Here is a 20,956-nt window from a genome sequence, read left to right on the forward strand (position 1 = left end):
GCAAAGAAGTCTAAACTTGATGCAATAGAAAACAGGGATTTTTCATGTAGCAAAGATTTTTATTTCAGGGAAATTCTGTGATCTGGAAACTTAGCATCAGATGGAGCCTTTGAGAGTAATTAGTCCCAGTTCAGGAATCTTTACAATAATATGTGAAATTTTCCATTTTCAGTACCTCTATCCCAATTCACGCTTTCAGTAGTTACTTTCTCCTGCATGATATTGTTAATTTTTTAGAAAAATAGCATCAGTATTTTAATATAAATTATAAATACTCCATTTATATAATGTAAGGAATATAAAAAAGATGAAACCCCCCCTCCAAAACTTTACCCTAAATCTCAACATTCCCCGATACAGGTATCTCTCTGTGAATGTATGCAGCATGGATTACATAAAAGGTGCTATTTTTTTCAAGTTGAATTTAGCAAAACAAAACTGAGCTAGACTAAAAGAGTTACTGAAGTTCAGGTAAATTTTCTTGATTAAAAACTATATTATGTCTAAATGTGCCTCAAATCTCAAGAAAAAATATTATCTAGAGCCATTAATCTTGAATCACTGTTATGTCTTAAACTTCATATAATAGTTTGGGGCAGTATTGATTGATTCCTTGGTTTGAAAGTGTAATTATATTTCCCCACATCTTGCTTTTTAGGTTCCTTTTTTTGTACGTTGTATTTTTATATCGTTGACATTTAATACTACTTATATTCTTTTCTGTAATCGTAAATTCAGTGCTAACCACCTCTTCTCCCTCTCTTATTTCTTTGTTTTGATTCACTGCTTGATTGGCTAGATTTCATTGTCAAATAGTTTAAGAAGAATCTTTGGGTTTTAGAATCCTAGATATCTATCATGTTTGGAAATGACTGCTTGTTGCCATATACAGGTATAAAATTGTTAGGTCATATTTTTTTTCCCTTAGAAATTTGTACACATTGCATTAGTATTTAAGGCGTTGAATGTTGCTCTTGGGATTCTGGGTCCACCCTGATTTTCATCCACCTTACAACCACCCTACCATAGGGGTTTTGATTGGTCTTGGATAGAGAAAAATTCTTTTTTTTTTTTTTAATTTTTGTAATGTTTGTTTATTTTTGAGAGAAAGAGAGCGTGAGCAGGCAAGGGGCAGAGAGAGGGAGACACAGAATCTGAAGCAGGCTCCAGGCTCTGAGCTGTCAGCACAGAGCCCCATGCGGGGGCTCAAACTCATGGACCATGAGATCATGACCTGAGCGGAAGTGAGCCTCTTAACTGACTGAGCCACCCAGGTACCCCAAGAAAAATTCTTTTTCTATTCTTGAGTTAGGTCACTTAACTAGACTGTATCTTAGGTGTTTATTCTTTATCAGTGCTTTTTGGAATATACTGTGTCTTTTTGATTTGCAGATTCAGTTCTTTGTGTCAGAAAACCTTTATTAAATTATCATGTAAAATATTATTTTCTTTTTTGAATTCTCTACCTCAAAGATACCAATCATCCTTAGAACTTTGAAATAGGATTATCACTTGATGTTATTTGCTATGTAACAAATTACCCCAAAACTTTGTCGCTAAAAACAGCACATATTTATTGCCTCACAATTTTGTGGGCCAGGAATCTAACATGACTTAGCAGGGTCCTCTGCTTTGGTCTCTCACAAAGCTGCAGTCAGCGAGTTGGCTCAGGGTCTGCACTCTCATCCGAAGCCTCAACTGGGGAAGCTTATTCAGTGGATGTTGGCCACATCCAGTTCTCTCAGGGGGTGTTGTGCTAACAGTCTCCGTTCCTTGTTGACTGTTGTCCAGAAGCCACCTCTCTGTTCCTTACCACATGAGCCTCTCCCTCATGGTAATTTTTGTCATTAAAGCACGCAAGCTGGGAAGGCAGAGGAGCATTTGCTACCAGCACAGAAGTCATGCTCTTATGTCACCTAACCATGGCAATGACATCCCATTCTTCACCTTGCCTGGTTCTTTAATCAGAGGGAAACCACTAGGTTTAGCCTGCTCTCAAGAGAAGTGGCTTAGTTTATTCTAGGACATGGATACCAGGAAGCTGGGATCATTTGAGACCATCTTTGAAACTGCCTACCACATATTGATTTTCTGGTTTTACATTAGCTTTTAAAATTTTTTCTCTATATTTACTGTGGTTATCTAAAGTCATTCTTATAAAATCTCTCACTTAAATTTCAGCTGTGTGTAGTTGATTCTTTATGTATTTCTAATATATTGACACTGTTACAGATTTGTTTAGGTCTTTAATTTAGATTTTTACCTCTTAAATTTCCCTCTATTTTATCAACTATTCCCAAAGTCTAGCTTTCTTGAATTTATATTTTATTAAGTTCTCATATAGTGTGACATTGGAGATGAATCTTTTTTCCTTAGGGGGTGTTTGCAGAGTTGCCCTGCTGTTTCTCTGAAAAATTGTGGGTGAATTCTCTTTAACACTCCTGCCACCTTTCTCTAATATGTTTGTGTTCCCTTGTGGTATAGTGTGAGGGCTGAGGTGTTCTTCTGTGTACTTTCCTGAAGCCTGGAGGGAGGGGGAGAAGGAGCAGTGCAGTGTTTTTGTTAAATAGCCTTCAGGAATGTTTCTTTTCTTCCTGTGGGGTTACTTTTGGGTTATCCTATCTATTAAGCATGGAGCCTTGAAAAATGGCATACTCTGGGCTTTTCTACACCCTGCTGAGATCCTATGAAGGTGGGTAGAGGCTTTTATTCTAAGAGTTTTTGTTATGTTTTGTTTTGTTTTTACTTTTGTCTAGGATTCATACTTATGCCCTCAGTCTGCTGCTCTCAAGAATAAGGAATGCTATTAGTGGAGATTCTCAGGACTTTATAACTCATTTTTTTTTCTTCCAGTGTGTTCTAAGGGGTGAAAATGGGACTAGGGGCCATGCCATGCCGAGCCTTGCCATGCTGAGTTTGCCAGAGTGCTTTCTTTACTATTTTGAAGTTTATGGCACGAGACTGTACCTCTTTCCTTCTATTGTGGCAGCTGACCAATTTTTCCTCTTTTGAAACTCCTTTTGTTTATCTTACTGAAGAAGAGTTTATGAGCTTGTGGTATCCTGTGTTTTTTGCCCAGAACTATCCTCAATATCTGTTGCCTGAATTGTTTCATTAGCATATAGACTAGCTTTCCCTATCTAGAAATTTGTTTTTCTTCATTTCCCCTAACTTTACCCCAAGTGCTGCTAGGTAAAACTTTCTGAAGTATACAGTTTAGTTCATGTCATTCTCCACTGCCTATAGGAATCAAGTCTAAACTCTTATATGTAAGGCCTTCCAAGATTTTATTTAGGCTGACTTTACTAATCATAGTCTCATTTCCGTTTTGGAGCCTCATTTCTGGCTAACTTGAAAATTTTTCTATTTTGCCACGCACACCCTGGGTAGATTTCCAAGATGTGGTTAGTACATAACATGGTGTATACAGTTGACTCTTGAAGAGTATGGGGGTTTGGGACGCTGACCTCCTCTCCTCTCCCCCCTACATGGCTGACAATCCATGTATAACTTTAGACTCTGGTATCTTAACTATTAATTGCCTACTGTTGACCAGAGCCTTACCGATAACATAAACAGTCAATTAACACTTATTTTGTATGTTATATATTATATGCTGTGTCCTTAAAGTAAGTTAGAGAAAAAGAAAATGTTAAGAAAATTATAAGAGAAAATAGATTTTACAGTACTGTACTGTATTGAAAAAAATCCACGTATAAGTGGACCCATATAGTTTAAACCCATGTTGTTCCAGGATCAACTGTATATACACTGTGGATTTTATTTCTTTCAATATCCTGATCATCTTTCTGTAGGAACATGCTTATTTGTCAAGATCCATCTAAATATATGGTCCCCCGAGAAGAGCACAATTATCTGTGAGCATGGGCAACTGGGGCGCTAATACTGGGTTTAGGTGTTCTATCTTGTTTCATGTTGTTTGGATGGCATTGAGCTTATGTGTCATTCTATTCTAAAATTGGAATTCTTTTTTTTTTTTTTTAACCCACATATATTTGCATTTATCCCTGAGAAATTTCACCTTTAAAGTGTTTTTTTGGCCTTGTTGTCCATGATGTTGAGATTGTTTTGAATCTCAAGTCGACCCTCTCTTCAATCAATATATGCTGATCTAATGCCATTGGTGTGAGTCTCTCATATTAACAGGAACTTGGGGAACATTCTATTTATGGGGGATGGCTGCATGGAGGAGGAGGTATGAAAGGAAGGGGATGCTTTTCCTTTGATTAAGCTACCAGTAGAGGGCTTGTTTCAGGGAGATGCCAGTGAAAATGAAAAGCAGCACTTGGTTACTGGAAAGATGACCCCTGAAGAAGAGTATGACGATGCCAAATGTTTGACTTTAGTGATTTGCACAAAGCAGTGGCCTGGACGCATTAAGTTTGAGGTCAGTGGGGGTGAGACATAGATAAGAAGATACCCAGCTTTTAACAAAAATTTGCTTTGTGTCTGAGATTTCTAATATATGGTATTACAAACAGTTTTAAAGCAAAACATATGCCTTGTAAAAATACTCTTTTTCTAACTCAAAAACCCTTTAGTCCTATAGAGTTTGTGTTAATTTCCTTTCTAAGACCTTGTGTAATTTGGATGTGTGATGAAATTTGAACTGTATGGGTTTCAAATAAGGGAAGAGGATATTTGTTATTTTTTTGAAGAACGCATTTTAATTGGGTAAACTAAATGTGAAGTTAGTGACTTCTTTTTAAAAAAGGCCTTTAAAATATTAATGCCCAGCTATGTAAGAAGTGCTTTCACAGGATCTCCTTGTCTACCATAACTTGCATGCCCTTTAGTAATACCTAATGCCAGTTCTGGGGTAATTACATTAATGAATTCCATCAAAAACAGTTACAGGACTGGCATTGCAATTATGAGACCCTGACTCATTTGTTGTGTGTACAAAACAGAGGCATGCTTCTTTTTTTTCCCCCCATTCATATGCAAAAATTCCTGTTGCTTTATTTTCTTACAGAATAGCTAGAAGTTGTAGCTTATGTGGTTAAGTAGCAAAATGTGGGGATAATATTTCCTTTTTGTCATATGAAATAACTCTCTTTCTTCTATAATGTAGGAGAAATAAAGTTTTACCAACCATTTCAGATGGATTTGAGGAAATTTTTCATAGGATTTTACTAAATAAGTAAGATAAAGTATTTGTATAGCTGTGTGGATATTGATAAATATCAGAAGTTAACTACTACTTGCATTTCATAAAGAGAAGGAAATATAACTCTCTAATTGTAAGTTAAAGCACGAATGGAAACTAACGTAGATAAGTAAAAGTCAACACAAAGTAATAATACCAGACATCCTAAATTTGCTCATGCTATTTCATTCTTGTGAATTGAGAAAATAACTTTCACCTAGGATGTGTTCACATTATTTTCCCCTCTTTCTCTTTAAGGAAATATGTCTGTGTTCTCTGACTAAAAACAATAGAGGACATAGGTGTAATAGGGCTACTTCTAGATGTGTCATTCCAAGACAGGGAGCTAATTATGGTAGGAGGCAGCCTTGGGTTAATTAACTAAACTTATTTCTTCTTTCTCTTGTAACCCAGGTAGAAGTTACAGGGACGCTTGACTTATGGTATGGATTTTTTAGAAAAACAAAAGAATCTGTAGATTCTAGAAGAGGTGGAGAATGCTGTTTTCACATTTTGCTGCCCTAGAAATATCTTTTGGTGAACAATGTTTTTTCGATAGATGCATTTTGATCTGAGCTCATTTTTGCTTTAAGATTTTAAATCACTTTTTGTGTCTTTCTTTTGTCTTTAGTCTTTATTTTCATTTTAGTGACATCTTAAGATTAAGCCCTGTCTGATTTCCACAAGGGCAACTTCATCAGTAGCCTGCCCCCTCCCCTTTGGCTGGTGGACTGGACACCTGTATTGTGCTTTGGAATCCAGTTCTTGAAATTTAGTTTTAGCCACAGTTATTATTTCTTCCGGTCTGTTTTCCTTCGAAGTATTTTTTTTTTTTTAATCTGTCGTGTATAGAATTAGAAGCTAAAGCATTTATATTATACTATCATTGGGTATATAAGTGATACTGATTCCTTCACCCCTTTTAAGTTTTTCCCCCAAATTCTCAGAGGGGCCTACCTTGAGGACCCTATGTCAAATGCAGCCCACTGTCTCCACCCTCCCATAATGTGCCTCACCTCTCTCTCCTTTTTCCCTGTAACCCTTAACCGTATTTGAACATACTATACAATATTATGTCTCTTTCTGTCTCTTCTGTTCACAGAGCTTCACAAGGGCAGAGATCTTGAGTTTGTTTTACTCATTTGTGCCAAGTGCCTAGAACAGGACTTGGGCAAATAGAAATATATTTATGTAGATATATAGGTTTATATAGATGAAATGCATAGTGTACATCGATATTTCCTATTTCATTTTTTAAAATGTTTATTTTTGAGGGGTGCCTAGGTGGCTCAGTCGGTTAAGCGTCCGACTTTGGCTCAGGTCATGATCTCGTGGTTTGTGGGTTTGAGTCCCACGTCAGGCTCTGTGCTGACAGCTCAGAGCCTGGAGCCTGCTTCACATTCTGTTTGTCTGTCTGTCTGTCTCTCTCTGCTCCTCCCCTGCTCCCGCTCTGTCTCTTTCACAAATAAATAAACATTAAAAAAATTAAAATGTTTATTTTTGAGAGAGAGAGAGGGAGAGAGAGAATGCATACGTGCGTGAGTTGGGAAGGGGCAGAGAGAGAGGGAGACACAGAATCCGAAGCAGGCTCCAGGCTCTGAGCTGTCAGCACAGAGCCTGATGCGGCTCTTGCACTCATGAACTGTGAAATCATGACCTGAGCCCAAATCAGAGGCTCAACTGACTGAGCCACCCAGGTGCCTCTCATTTTTAAAAATAAATACTGTTTGCAGTATTCCTGGTTCACTAAAACTGCAGACTACCGTTTGCATTGTGCAAAAGATAAACCTAAAAAAAATCTTAGGGTTTTCTTTTTGTCTTATGTGACTGTTTGGAAATCTCTTATTTTCAGATTGGTCTTTCTTTTTTTTTTTTTTTTTTTTTTAATTTTTTTTTTTTTTCAACGTTTATTTATTTTTGGGACAGAGAGAGACAGAGCATGAACGGGGGAGGGGCAGAGAGAGAGGGAGACACAGAATCGGAAACAGGCTCCAGGCTCTGAGCCATCAGCCCAGAGCCTGACGCGGGGTTCGAACTCCCGGACCGCGAGATTGTGACCTGGCTGAAGTCGGACGCTTAACCGACTGCGCCATTGGTCTTTCAGGGCACCGGCAACATTATTTTTCAAGTTTCTGTATCCATTCGCTGCTATTATGAGATACTGTTTGTATGGATCAATTATTGGGATAAAATAATTTTGGATAAAGCTATGGATACATGATTTAGTAAACATGAGCTTAATTGGTAATGTATGCAGTTTCTTTAAACTGTGTTTTGAGTCCATTTCTCTTTGAAGGAGGAAGGGCTCTTTTGCCGTACGTGGGAGCAAGTGGTGGTCGGGAGACAGCAGCGGAGCTGCGGTGGAGTTCAGGGCAACCATAACATTTATTTCGAGATCTGAATAAAACCCTGGACCAAGTGGATTGGGAACAGATTGTTAGAAATCTGAATTCCTTTCTCCCCCAGCTGTGATAAGACTTAACAAGCCAGGATTTATGCATATATTCAGTTAACAAGAATGTGACAGATATCCTCCCGTGAAAAATGTAATGCTGAGGCTCCTTAAACAGTTGGTCGGTTACCCTTGTAGCCATGTAATATTTTATACTAAAACCAGAAGACCTAGGAAGTAACTTTGTTTGACATAAAAAAAAAAAAAATGATGATTCTCTAGTTTTAAAGTTTGCATATTTTGAGAAAGCTTAATGTCAGCAAAGCAGCTGCTGTTTGAATTTACTTTGTAAAACACTGAATTATTCATTTCCATAAACAAAACTTCCTTAGTAATTATTTAGCATTAATTTATTTCTCTTTATCTCAATCAACCCTGTTGACATTCTATTTTAAAATTAAAAATATTCTCTGTGGAATCTAACAAATAGGACCTCGTGACAGCTACTTTCTCTACTTTTTTCTCATGACGGAAAATTTCCAAATCCTTTTTTTATTTTTATACTTTAAATATTTTATATTTTACTTTTATTATCTCAGTGAAAGTTACTAGTAAATATAGAACAAAGGTAAAATTCTTATTTGGCAGCATCTTTTAAATAGCTTAAGACCAACCTCCATGTTGTTGACCTGTTAGATTTTGCCATAATGCTTTTTGCATGAGTCTAATTAATCGCTCTTATATTGGATTCTGGGAATGTAAAAATTATCAGATGTATTTTAATGAATTTTTCATTTTATCCTTTGTACTCACAGATTGCTTAATAGACTACTTTTGGGGGGGGGGAATAGAGATTGCTGTTTTACATTTCTTGGAATTCTGCTATCTTCACGATAGTTGGAGTAGTCCTTTAAATTTTGTGCTGCCTTTCAAGTAGGCTGACTGTGAAATGAGTCCTTTCACTACCTTCGAACTGGTATTATTAGCCATTGCGCATGCCCTCTTTAGCCAGTTAGTCCGTTACCGTCATGTGATATTTGTGGTCGTTTTTTTCGTAATTGCGGTTTTGTTTTGTATTGTTTAACATTTGAAGTGTGTCATTGCTTTGCGGAGCCACTGGACACTTTTGAAGGCAGCAAACTTTGTTAGTTTACCGAGTGTCTGGTAATTTAGTATACCAACAAAAGAAACCCCTTTATTTTATAACGTAGCATCCATCAAAGGGAACACTCTTATCTCAAGTGCTTCTTGGAGCATTAATTTACAGAGAAGGCTTAGCCTGAAGGAACTGTAAACTGTCAGTTAAGGGCCCATTTTGATTCCTTGTAGTTGGTTCCTGAAGGGAAGTAAACGTGCTAAGTCTATCATGACCAAGATGGCTTTTCATGACACCGTGGAAAGGATGAGGCCTGGAGAGTTAGAGACTGGAGAGTCTGCCTTTAATTCCTCGCCTCTAGGGCTGCAGTTATTTAGAATAATTATGAAGCAATGGCTGTAGTAGTTGTTGGGTGATAGTAGTTTTTGAAGGGATAGCCACATGTACATAATTATTCTAGTGAAGTGTTCAAGAAAGCCTTTCAAGTCTATGACACAGACCATCAGCTTTCAACCAGGAGCCATTGTGCAGACATATTTTGTTTTTCCTCTGTGCAGTGTCTTTGAAAACAAAGTTGGCTAAACTATTGAAAATTACAACATTTTACATAAAACAAAAATTCCAGCCTAAAAAAAGGTATAAATCCTCAGATCTGGTAATGATGTTTCCATTCCTGCAAGGAAGATCGTTCTACTGTACCTTTAAACAGGGGGGCATGTGCATTGGTTCATTATAGTCTTTCCGCTTGTATTGTTACTTTCTCTCTCTCTCTCTCTCTCCCTTTCTCTTTGTCTCTGTCTCTGTCTCTCTCTCTCTATATATATAATGTTTACCAATATTTGTGTGTGTGTGTATACACACACACACACACATGTGTATATATATATGTGTGTGTGTGTGTGTGTGTATATATATATATATATATATATATATATATATATATTCTTTGTATATATACATAATAAATATTTCTCCAAAAATGTGTTTCGGTCATAAGAAAATCAAACTGAAATGTCTGTGTGGTTCAACAAAAATAGAACCTAGTCTTTCATGAAAACAAAGAATATCCTTTTGTGTATAACATGCAAATGGCCCAACTTCCAAGTTGCATCCATGCGTGCAAGTTGTACAGGCAGCCCAGCATCAGATTCTGTTTCTTCGGAGAGATTCCTATCTTAACATAAAATCTAAATTTTAACGTTTTATTTTATTTTTTTTTTTGAGACAGAGAGAGACAGAGCATGAACGGGGGAGGGTCAGAGAGAGGGAGACACAGAATCTGAAACAGGCTCCAGGCTCTGAGCTGTCAGCACAGAGCCCGACGCGGGGCTCGAACTCACGGACCGTGAGATCATGACCTGAGCCGAAGTCGGCCGCTTAACCGACTGAGCCACCCAGGCGCCCCCATAAAATCTAAATTTTAATGCCCTTAGCTATGGTCTCTAACTTCTGTGGCTGTTTCGCATAGGGTATGAATTTTGGAAGTTTTTATTTCCAGACTAATTTGCATAACTTTTGGTTCTTCATGTTCTTTTCTACGAATAGATATATCTAAGACACCTGAAAAGGTACATCTAAGGTAGGTAACATCTATGCGTTATTTAGTAGTAGTAATAACCCATTTTGTGAGGTTTGAGAATAATGTATGTGAAATATATTTTTTACATAAATATATCTTCATATATAAAGTATTTTATAAAAGTATTTTATATGTGACATATACATAGTATATATTAAATATCTAATGCACAATGGCACACACTAAGCATTCTCTAAATTGTAGTAGTTTCAATTCTAACAGTACATTAACTGTGATTTTGCTTTGCTTCAGTGTATTTGAAATTTGAAAAATTTTCTGTCATTTTCCTCTGAGTTACCGAGTTTGCTAACAAGCAAAACAATACTTTGTATTCAGTTACTCCAACAAATAATTTGACTTTACTCTTCTCCATCTTAAATTTGAAGTGACATTAAGGAAGAAAGAGGAGGAAAACCTATTATTCTCTTCAGGAGTAAGAGTTACAAATATGTAAGCATTTGGTTCTGTTAGGATTCACTAATTTTTACCCTGTCTAGCAAGAATGGGTCAGTATGTCTTTTTTCTGGAAAAGTCATGTTTGGTTGTCTTTAGGTAGGTGCGCATGTTTTTTGGAGATCACCGTGGTAGAAAGAGTTTGATTTTAAAAGAACTGTGTCTGCCCATCTTACAAATATCTGTACCTGAAATAAGACTCTTCTCTCAGAGTGATCAGTCTTTAATAAAAACATGTTCCTAACTACTTGAGCTGATAAATAGTGAGGTTTGTTTTAAAGAAGTCAAGTTTACTTTATGTCAATTTTCTATTTGCCCTGTATAAGATATATTTAATTACTTTATTCCATCTCTGTGTTCAAATTAATCAGATTCTGCTACATATCGGTGCTCAAATTAGAATAATTCTTTAATCAACTGTGTTATCCATGCCATGGTAGACTAGAATAGAAAAGCTACTCTTGGCATATTGAAGATGCGTGCATTTTATTTTCTATTGTAATTTAAAAGTAAAATCAGAAATATTGATTTCTACTTGACTGGAGAGATGATTTAGTTTGAATATCAGTCTGATCTTAATCAGGTGAGAATTAATTGAGTTGGAGGTATTAGATATTCAGTGATGTTAACTGAACCATGATCAATCTAGAGAGAAGCTTTCTTTTGTACTATGTTAGAATTATCAAATAGCTCATGCACTACGATGTGAAATAATCTTTTCATGTTCATCATCCTACCTTCTTGTCTCATTAAATGCACCACTAAATTCATTCTGTACACAAACTAATTTTTAAAGTAGCAAGCTAATAATAAATCACAATTTAATAGAAAATTAAAAGCATAATAATTTTGTCATAAAACGCTATCGTTGTCAGAATTTTATCCTGTTCTGTTTTCTGGTGCCTAAGGTTAAAGCCAAGCAATTAAACTTCTGCTTTCCAAGTATACCTGGGACCTAAAACAGAACAAAACAAAACAAAAACCTTAGTTTTACTTTTTTTTAATGTTCAACATTGCAAGAATAAAGTGAGCAATACAGAATTATTTTAATGTATATTTCTAGAAATAAAATTGGAATCTGTAGCATTACATTGGTCTGAAATGTGGCATGGGCTTTTCATTTATTTTAAGAGTGTGATAACAATATCATAAGTGTTGTGAAAATATAAATGGTGAGATAACACCTCCATAGGACTTACTCTTAAGTAGTAACATTGTAAAGTCTTTAAATAAACTGCAGCCAGAACTGAAAGGATCGATTTGCCTTGTTGACTAGGGATACTATACTTATTAAATGTCTAATTAAATTTAGCATAATATGTCTTTTATTCTCTTTTTTTTTCTTCTTCTTAAAACTGAGAATTTGGACCTATTTATGAGTAAGGTAGCACGTGTTATTGTCAGATTTCTTTCATTTTGGCAGTTTTTGTGACTGTGTCAAATTACAAGAAAGCCAATAGTGTGACTTTTGATAGTGTCATTTTACCTTGGAACGGTGCTTTTTGTTTGGCATCGGTATAATGGGAATAGGAAGATCTATGTAGCTATTTGGTGAAAAGGAATGTCCAAATTTGTATTTGAGAACAACTCACATTTAATGAAATTAAGGCCTATGTGCAGAAATATCCCCAGAGTGTGAGGAACGGATGTTCTCAGTGATACACAGAAGGGTCGCCGCTAAGTTGTTGCTGAGCAGAGTTCAGGGAAAAGCACTTGCTTCAGAAGGAAGTTGCACGAATTGTAGTTTTTCATGCTGCTCAGCAAAGCTGCTCATCAAAGCCGAAGCTGGACTCCACTCCTCCACCCAAAGCTATTGCTTGCTTGCTTGCTTGCTTTTTTTAAATCACATTTTGGAAGGTTGACCCATGTGTAGACTACCTAAACACGGTACAGATGTGTTTCTTTATTTCTTGGCCCCCCGATCCCCGCTTTTCCTCCTCTGAAGCAACCACGATGACCAGTTTCTTACTTGCTACTCCACAGCCATTTTGTGTCTGTGTAAACATCTGTCTATAATATAGATACATACACATGCGCACGTACACAAATGTGTGTGGATTCTAAACAGAAATGGTCACACGCTCTACCGTGTGGTGCTGCACCTTAGCTGTTTTTCATTTTCAGTTCTAGAGATCATTCCCTATCAGTGTACTTTCTTTTAGTGGCTACATAGTACTTCACAGAACAGTGTTTCTGCTTTGGTTGTTGATGTGACTGTATTCGAGGAAAAGAAAGCTGATAAGTGGCTTTCACTGGTGTCAAAGGCTATTTTTTGCTTGGGTAAAAATATTTTTGGCTTTAGCTAAGAGAAGACCAGAGTGGGGAATGGCTAGTGATGTGTCATTCTTGTAATGACTCCCTACAAAGGATTTTTGTTATATATTTATATACATACTTACTTTTGTTAAGAAAGACATAGCCATAGTTATTTTCATATTTGAAGTGCCTACTGTGTTAGAATTTGAAAAACCTACCGTCCTTACAGATGTTGTCTTATAAGGGAGGCGCCGAGCTCTTTTAGATCCGTTTCGGAGCAAAGCAAGGTGTTAAAAACATGAATAAATTTGAGAAACCAGAAGATTATGAGGAGCGTGACCGCGTTTTGTCAGTAATCTGGAAATGATGTCCAATAAGGAGGAGGGAACAGCTTTCACACTGGCTCTGAACCAGGCCAAGGGAACAACAGGGATGTTATTTCCTGTAGTATTGGATGAGGAAGCGGCATTAGATTTACTGGTTTTTCCCCCAGGCTATAAATCCTTCCCCCAACACGCCACACACCTGCAACACGCATGCAACACGCACACGCGCAGGAGCTGGCTACCTTGGGAGATAAGACTTTGTTGTCACAGTGTTTAAACAGAGAGATGGATTAACAAGGATCTTCTGCATCGAGTAAGAGTTCAGATTAAGTGGCCCGTGAAGTCCTCCCCACTCTGACCGTTTCAGTCCCAGAAGTTTGGAACAAGGCAGCTCATCCTTCCGTGGACCCTCCATGAATTGTGGTAAATGCCACTGGTGGCTCATATTCCTCCCCCCAGAGGAGGCTGTAAAACCTCTAGCAAAAATGAAAAAGCACGGGAGGTTAGTCTGTTGCCTGTATAGCTTGCGTTATTAAAAGCATTTGATCCTACTTTTGTGTGGTCCTGCTTCTCCTTAGGGGAGGGAGAGGGCAGAGCGTCCACCAGGAGATGGCAAGGGAGCCTAGAAGGACCCGTGTTCAGAGGCGGGCCGCTTGGTTAGCCGCTTTGACCAGTGCCTGTTAATGCTGGTCTTTTAACGTTGGAGGCTGTGAGGGAGCAAAGAGGAAACGTGTAACAAAAATGTATGGTACAAACCAAGCTCATTCGCCTCTCTTTCCCTTGCTTTGTCACCTAAAGCCTCCACCTCTGCTGTTATTCACGATCGTGGATTCTGCGATCTGGGGAGACTTAAAGCACCTCTTACATGCAGTCTTTTTACAAAGGTGGGGTGGTTTGATGCTTTCCTCAGCAACACTAGGCTATGCTAATGTCTACCTTTCAAATTCTGGTAGCGCTTAAACTCTGAAACACCGAGTTTAGCATTTCATGAGGTTCCCTTCGGAGAAGCCACTTTCTAACGTGAAAAATCCTCATTTTAAATATTTATATTTTATAGGAATCCTAGAAAACGGGTGGGGCCAGAGAGCGAGGAAGGTATCTGATGTTACCTTATTTCAGGTGATTGCTAAGGAGCATAAAACCGAGCAGCAAGCTGCACTGTATTTGTTCGTGTGGTGATGATGGGGTGTGCTGGGCCACCTGTCACCCAGGTCTCAGTTGTGACCTCATGTGAGCTGACTGGCTTGGGTTTAATCTGTTTTGTGACCGTGGAAATTTCAGCCAGGTGTGGAGATCTTTCCTGTGTTCTTATCATGGAAGGAGTAAGTGGGATTTGACAGTAGTTACGGGTATTTTTCTGGAATTAGTAAAGGCCTGGTCCAAGCTCTATCCAAGCTCTGTGCCAAGCTCTATGATCTCGGAAATGTGACATCAACGTAAAGGTCAGTTTCCTCATCTGGTAAATGAACATAAGAATAGTTCAAGTGAGCTAATATTTCAAGTGAGCTAATAAGTGTGCTTGGCATAGCTTCTGGTACGTAATAAATAACCAGTGTATTTCAGTTGCCATTATCATTTTATTCTTATTGCTGTTATTAACACCTTTAAATACCTTGGAAAAAATTAGGAAGGTACATGGGAAAATGGGAAAACAAAACAGACGGCTTCCTGAAATCAGTTTCTTCTAGTGGAGAAATGAGTTAAGAACCATTTTACGTATCTATTTATTTATTACTTACTTATTTTTTACAACTTTATACATAATTTATTTTTTAGTTTTAATTTAAACAATTTTAATTCCGGTGTAGACAACACATGGTGTTCTATTGATGTCATGGGTACAATACAGTGAAGCAACAGTTCTGTACATTGCTCGGAGCTTGTCAAGATAAGTGTACTCTTAATGCCCTTCACTTGTTTTGCACCCCCCGCCGATAACCATCAGTCTGTTCTCTAGAGTTAAAATCTGTTTTTTTTGGTTTGTCTCATTTTACCTTTGATAATTTGTTTCTTAAATTCCACATCCAAGCAAATTCATATGGTATTTTTCTTTCTCTGAACTTTTTTGTTCTATATTATTTGTATAACATTATAATCTATAGCATATACTCTCTAGATTCATCCATGCTGTTGCAAATGGCAAGATTTCATTCTTTTTTGTGGCTGAATAATATTCCTCTGTGTGTGTGTGTACACACACCACATCTTCTTTATCCGTTTAGTTATCCACAGGCACTTGGGCTGCTTCCATAATTTGGTTATTGTACATCATGCTGTAGTAAGCATAGGGGGCATGTATCCCTTCCGATTAGTGTTTATGTAGTTTTTGGGTAAACACCCAGTAGTACAACCAATGGATCATATGGTCTTTCTGTTTTTAATCTTCGAAGGAACCTCCATACTGTTTTCTACAGTGCCTGCACCAGTTTGCATTCCTACCAGCAGTGCACGAGGGTTCCTTTTTGTCCACATCCTTGTCAACATGTTGTTTCTTTAGTTTTTGATTTTAGCCATTCTGACAGGTGTCAGTGACATCTCATTGTAGTTTTGATTTGCATTTTCCTGATGATGAGTAATGCCGAGTATCTTTTCTTGTGTCTTGTGGCTATCTGTATGTCTTCTTTGGAGAAATGTCTGTTCGTGTCTTCTGCCCATTTTTTAAATCAGATTATTTGGGTTTTGTTGGTGTTGAGTTGTAGAAGTTCTTTATATATTTTGGATACTAACCCTTTATTGGATAGGTCATTTGCAAATATCATTTCCCATTCAGTAGGTTGTCTTTTAGTTTTGTTGATTGTTTCCTTTCCTGTGCAGAAGCTTTTTATTTTGATATAGTCTCAGTAGTTTATTTTTGCTTTTATTTCCCTTGCCTCAGGAGGCATATCCAGAAAAACATAGCTACAACCAGTGTGAGAGAAATTACTGCCTGTGCTCTCTTCTAGGATTTTTATGGTTTCAGGTCTTTAATCCATTTTGAGTTTATTTTTGTGTATGGTGTAAGAAAGTGGTTCATTTTCATTCTTTTGCATCTTGCTGTACAGTTTTTCTGACACCATTTGTGGAAGAGACTGTCGTTTTCCTATTGCATATTCTTTCCAGCTTTGTCAAAGGTTAATTGACCACATGAGTGTGGGTTTCTTTCTGGGCTCTCTATTCTGTTCCTTTGGTCTGTATGTTTATTTTTATGCCAGAGCCATACTGTTTTGATTACTACGGCTTTGCAGTATAAATTGAAATCTGGGATTGTGGCACATAGTTTTGTTTTCTTTTTCAAGATTGCTTTGGTTGTTTGGGGCCTTTTGTGGTTTCATACAAATTTTAGGATTGTGTGAAAAATGTTGTTGGTATTTTCACAGAGATTGTGTAAAATCTGTAGATGGCTTTGGGTAGTAAAGACATTTTAACAATGTTTGTTTTCCCAATCTGTGAGCATAGGATGTCTTTCCATTTGTTTCTGTCTTCAATTTCTTTCATCAGTGTTTTACAGCTTTCAGGGTTTATAGTTTTTGGTGCAGATGCAAATGGGATTGTTTTCTTATTTGCTCTGTTAGCTCCTTCATTATTAGTGTATAGAAATGCAACAGACTTCTTTAAATTGATTTTGTATCCTGTGACCTTGCTGAACTCAGTTACCAGTAAGATTTTGGGGGGAGTATTAAGGGTTTTCTATATACAGTATCATGTCATCTGCAAATAGTGAATGTTTTACTTCTTCCATACTGATTTGGATGCCTTTTATTCCTTTTTCTTTTCTGATTGCTGCAGATAGGACTTCCAGTACTATGTCGAATAACAATGGTGAGAGTGGACATCCTTGTCTTGTTCCTGATCTTAGGGGAGAAGCTGTCAGTTTTGCACCGTTAAATAAGATGTTAGCTTGGGACGCCTGGGTGGCTCAGTCAGTTAAGTGTCCAACTTTGGCTCAGGTCGTGATCTCATGGTTTGTGAGTTTGAGCCCTGTGTCAGGCTGTGTGCTGACAGCAGGCACCTGGAGCCTGCTTCCGATTCCCCCTCTCTCTGCCCCAACCCCACTTGTGCTCTGTTTTTCTCTCTCAAAAATAAACATTAAAAAATGTATATATATTAGCTGTAGGTTTTTCATATATGGCCTTTATAATATTGAGGTATATTTCCTCTAAATCTACTTTGTTGAGAGTTGTCATGAATGAATGTTGTACTTTGCCAGATGCTTTTTTCTGCATCTATTGATGATCATATGGTTTTTATCCTTTCTCCTATTGATGTGAGGTATCACATTGATTGATTGGCAAATATTGAGCCACCCTTACATCTCAGGAATAAATCCCACTTGATCCTGGTGAGTGATTTTTTAAATGTATTGTTGTATTCAGTTTACTAATATTTTGTTGAGCATTTTTGCGTCTATGTTCATCAGAGGTATTGGCCTGTAGTTCCCTTTTTTTGGGTAGTGTCTTTATCTGGTTTTGATATCAGGGTGATGCTGGACTCACAGAATGAATTTGGAAGCTTTCTTTCCTTTTCCATTTTTTGTAATAGTTTGAGAAGAATAGGTATTAACTCTTCTTTAAATGTTTGGTAAAATTTACCCATAAAGCTGTATGGTCCTGGGCTTTTGTTTATTGGGAGTTTTTTGATTAGTGATTCCATTTCGTTACTGGTAGTCAGTCTGTTCAAATTTTCTATTTCTTCCTTGTAGGTTATAGATGACTAGGAATTTTTCTATTTCTTCTAGGTTGTCCAGTTTGTTGCCATATAATTTTTCATAATACTGTCTTATTTGTATTTCTGTGGTATTGGTTGTTATTTCTTCTCTTTTCTGATTTCATTTGAGTATTTTTCTTTAAGTTTATTAATTTCAAGAGAGCACGCAGGTGGGGAAGGGGCAGAGAGAGAGGTGGTGGGGAGAGAGAGAATCCCACGTAGACTCTGCAACACCAGCACAGAGCCGAGTGCGTGGCTCAAACCCATGAACTACGAGATCATGACCTGAGTTGAAGTCAGACACTTAACTGACTGAGCCACCCAGGTGCCCCAGTGCTCTCTCTCTCTCTCTCTCTCTCTCTTTTTTTTTTTTTTTGATGAATCTGGCTGAAGTTTTATCAGTTCTTTTCAAAGAACCACCTCCTGGTTTCATTGATCTGTTCTATTGTTTGTTTTAGTTTCTATTTCATTTATTTGTGTTCTAATCTTTATTATATCTTTCCTTCTACTGGTTTTGGATTTTGTTCTTTTTCTAGCTCCTTGAGATGTATTAACAAGTTATTTTTCTTGCTTCTTGAGTTAGGCCCGTATGGCTACAAACTTCCCTCTTAGAACCACTTTTGCTGCATTTTAAAGATTTTGAACTGTTGGTTTTCATTTGTCTCCATACGTTTTTTTGAATTCTTCCTTGATTTCTAGGTTGACCCATTCATTGTTTAGTAACATGCAACTTAATCTCCATTTATCTCTACTCTTTTCAGATTGTTGCTTGAAGTTTGTTTCTAGTTTCATAGCATTGTAGTCAGAAGAGACGCATGGTATGACTTCAGTCTTTTTGGATTTGTTGAGACTTGTTTTGTGGCCTAATATTTGCTCTCTTCTGGAGAATATTCCATGTGCACTTGAGAAGAATGTGTATTCTGCTGTATTCTGAATACATCTGTTAGGCCTGTCTGGTCCAATGTTATTCAAAGCCACTGTTTCCTTGTTGATTTTCTGTTTGGATGATCTGTCCATTGAAGTAAGTGGGGCATTAAAGTCCCCTACTATTATTGTATTACTATTGATTAATTCCTTTATATTATTAACTTTTATGTATTTGGGTCTTCCCATGTTAAGTGCATGAATATTTACAATTGTTATATCTTCTTGTTGAATTGTCCCCTTTATGATTAATGTCCTTTTTAGTCTCTTATTACAATCTTTGTTTAATGTCCATTTTGTCTGATAGAAGTATTGCTACCCTAACTTCCTTTCACATCCATTTGCATAATAAATGCTTCTCTGTTTCTTCACCTTCAGTTTGCATGTGTCTTTAGATCTGAAATAAGTCTCTTGTAGGCAGCATATACATGGGTCTTGTTTTTTTATCCAGTCCATCACCCTTTGTCTTTGGAGCCTTTAGTCCATTTACATTCAAAGTAATTATTTATAGGTATGTGCTTATTGCTGTTTTGTTACTTATTTTATGGTTGTTTTTGTAGTTCTTTGTTCCATTCTTCCCTTGCTTTCTCACGGTTATTTGGCTTTCTTTAGTATTATATTTAGATTTCTTTCTCTTTATTTTTTGCCTAATACTGGTTTTTGATTTGGGGCTTGTGTATAACATCTTCTGCTATATGCTATATTAAGATGTATCTAACATCTTAACATATGCTATATTAAGTTTATGGTTGCTTGAGTTTGAACTCATTCTTCATACCTCTCCCCTCCACATTTAGGTAAATGGTTTCATACTTTACATCCTTTTATTTTGTGAGTCCCTTGACTGATTTTGACAGATACACACATTTTTACTGCTTTTGTGCTCTCTACTTTTCTTTTCCTTCTTTTTTAACTTTTTTTTTTTTTTTTTAGAGAGAGAGAATGAGCACATGAGCAAGGGAGAAGGACATAGGGAATGAGAATTGTAAGCAGGCTCCATGCTTAGTATGGAGCATGACATGGTGGGGCTCAATCCTACAACCGTGGCTTCATGATCTGAGCTGAAATCAAGAGTCCAATGCTCAACTAACTGAGCCACCCAGGTGCTTCTGTGCCCTCTACTTTTCTTATTCCTGCTTATGGTATTTCCTTTCCACTCAAGGAGTCCCCATTAACATTTCTTGTATGGCTGGTTTAGTGGTGATGAATTCCTGTAACTTTTGTTTGGGAAACTCTTTATCTCTCCTTCTATGCTGAATGATAGCTTTGCTGGCTAGAGTAATCTCGGCTGCAGGTTTTTTTTTCCTTTCAGCACTTTGAATATCATGGCACTCCCTTCTGGCCTGCAAAGTTTCTGCTAAAAAAAAAATAGCTGATAGCCTTATGGGGTTGCCTTTGTATGTAACTGTTTTGTTTTCTCTTGGTGCTTTTAAAATTCTCTCTTCATTACTGCTTCTTGCCACTTTAATTATTCTGTGTCTTGTTGCAGAATTCCTTGGGTCAGTTTTGTTGGGGGGGCACTCTGTGCGACCTCAACCTAGATTTGTTTCCTTCCCCATATTTGGGAAATTTTCAGCTATTACTTCTTCAAGTATATTTTCTGCCCCCTTTTCTTTCTCTTACCTTTCTGATATCCCTATAATGTGGATGTTACTATATTTGATGGTGTCACTGAATTCCCTAAGTCTCTTTTCATTCTGTTTTTTTTTTTTTTTCTCACAACCTGCTCAGCTTGATTGCTTTCCATTAGTCTGTCCTCTAGGTTACTGATTTATTCTTCTGCTTCCTTTAGTCTATGATTTATTCTTATTTTTAATTTCATTTATTGAGGTCTTCATCTCTGAATGATTCTTTTTTGTGTTTTCTGTCTCTTTGTTAAGGGTCTCACTGAGGTCTTCTTCTCTTTTCTCAAATCCAGTGAGTATTTTTATGATTTATTACTTTAAGTTCTCTATCAGCCATGTTACTTTTCTCCATTTCCCTTAGGTATCTTGCTGTGATTTTGTTCCTTCATTTGGGACATTTTCCTTTGTCCTCAGTGTGTCTAACTCTGTTTCTGTGTGTCAGGAAACTCAGC

At 37.1% G+C, this 20,956-nt stretch overlaps 1 protein-coding gene across 1 annotated transcript in view; it reads left to right on the forward strand.

Annotated features, from left to right (window-relative positions):
- CMC1 (C-X9-C motif containing 1) overlaps positions 1-20,956 on the forward strand; it is a 137,609-nt gene that overhangs the window by 107,506 nt on the left and 9,147 nt on the right. Inside the window, exon 6 of the mRNA XM_045501010.1 lies at positions 10,204-10,237. Within this exon, the coding sequence (XP_045356966.1) occupies positions 10,204-10,237 (34 nt within the window). The remainder of the gene's footprint in view (positions 1-10,203; positions 10,238-20,956) is intronic.

This window comes from Leopardus geoffroyi, chromosome C2 (genome assembly GCF_018350155.1).
Source record: "Leopardus geoffroyi isolate Oge1 chromosome C2, O.geoffroyi_Oge1_pat1.0, whole genome shotgun sequence".
NCBI classification, from domain to species: domain Eukaryota; kingdom Metazoa; phylum Chordata; class Mammalia; order Carnivora; family Felidae; genus Leopardus; species Leopardus geoffroyi.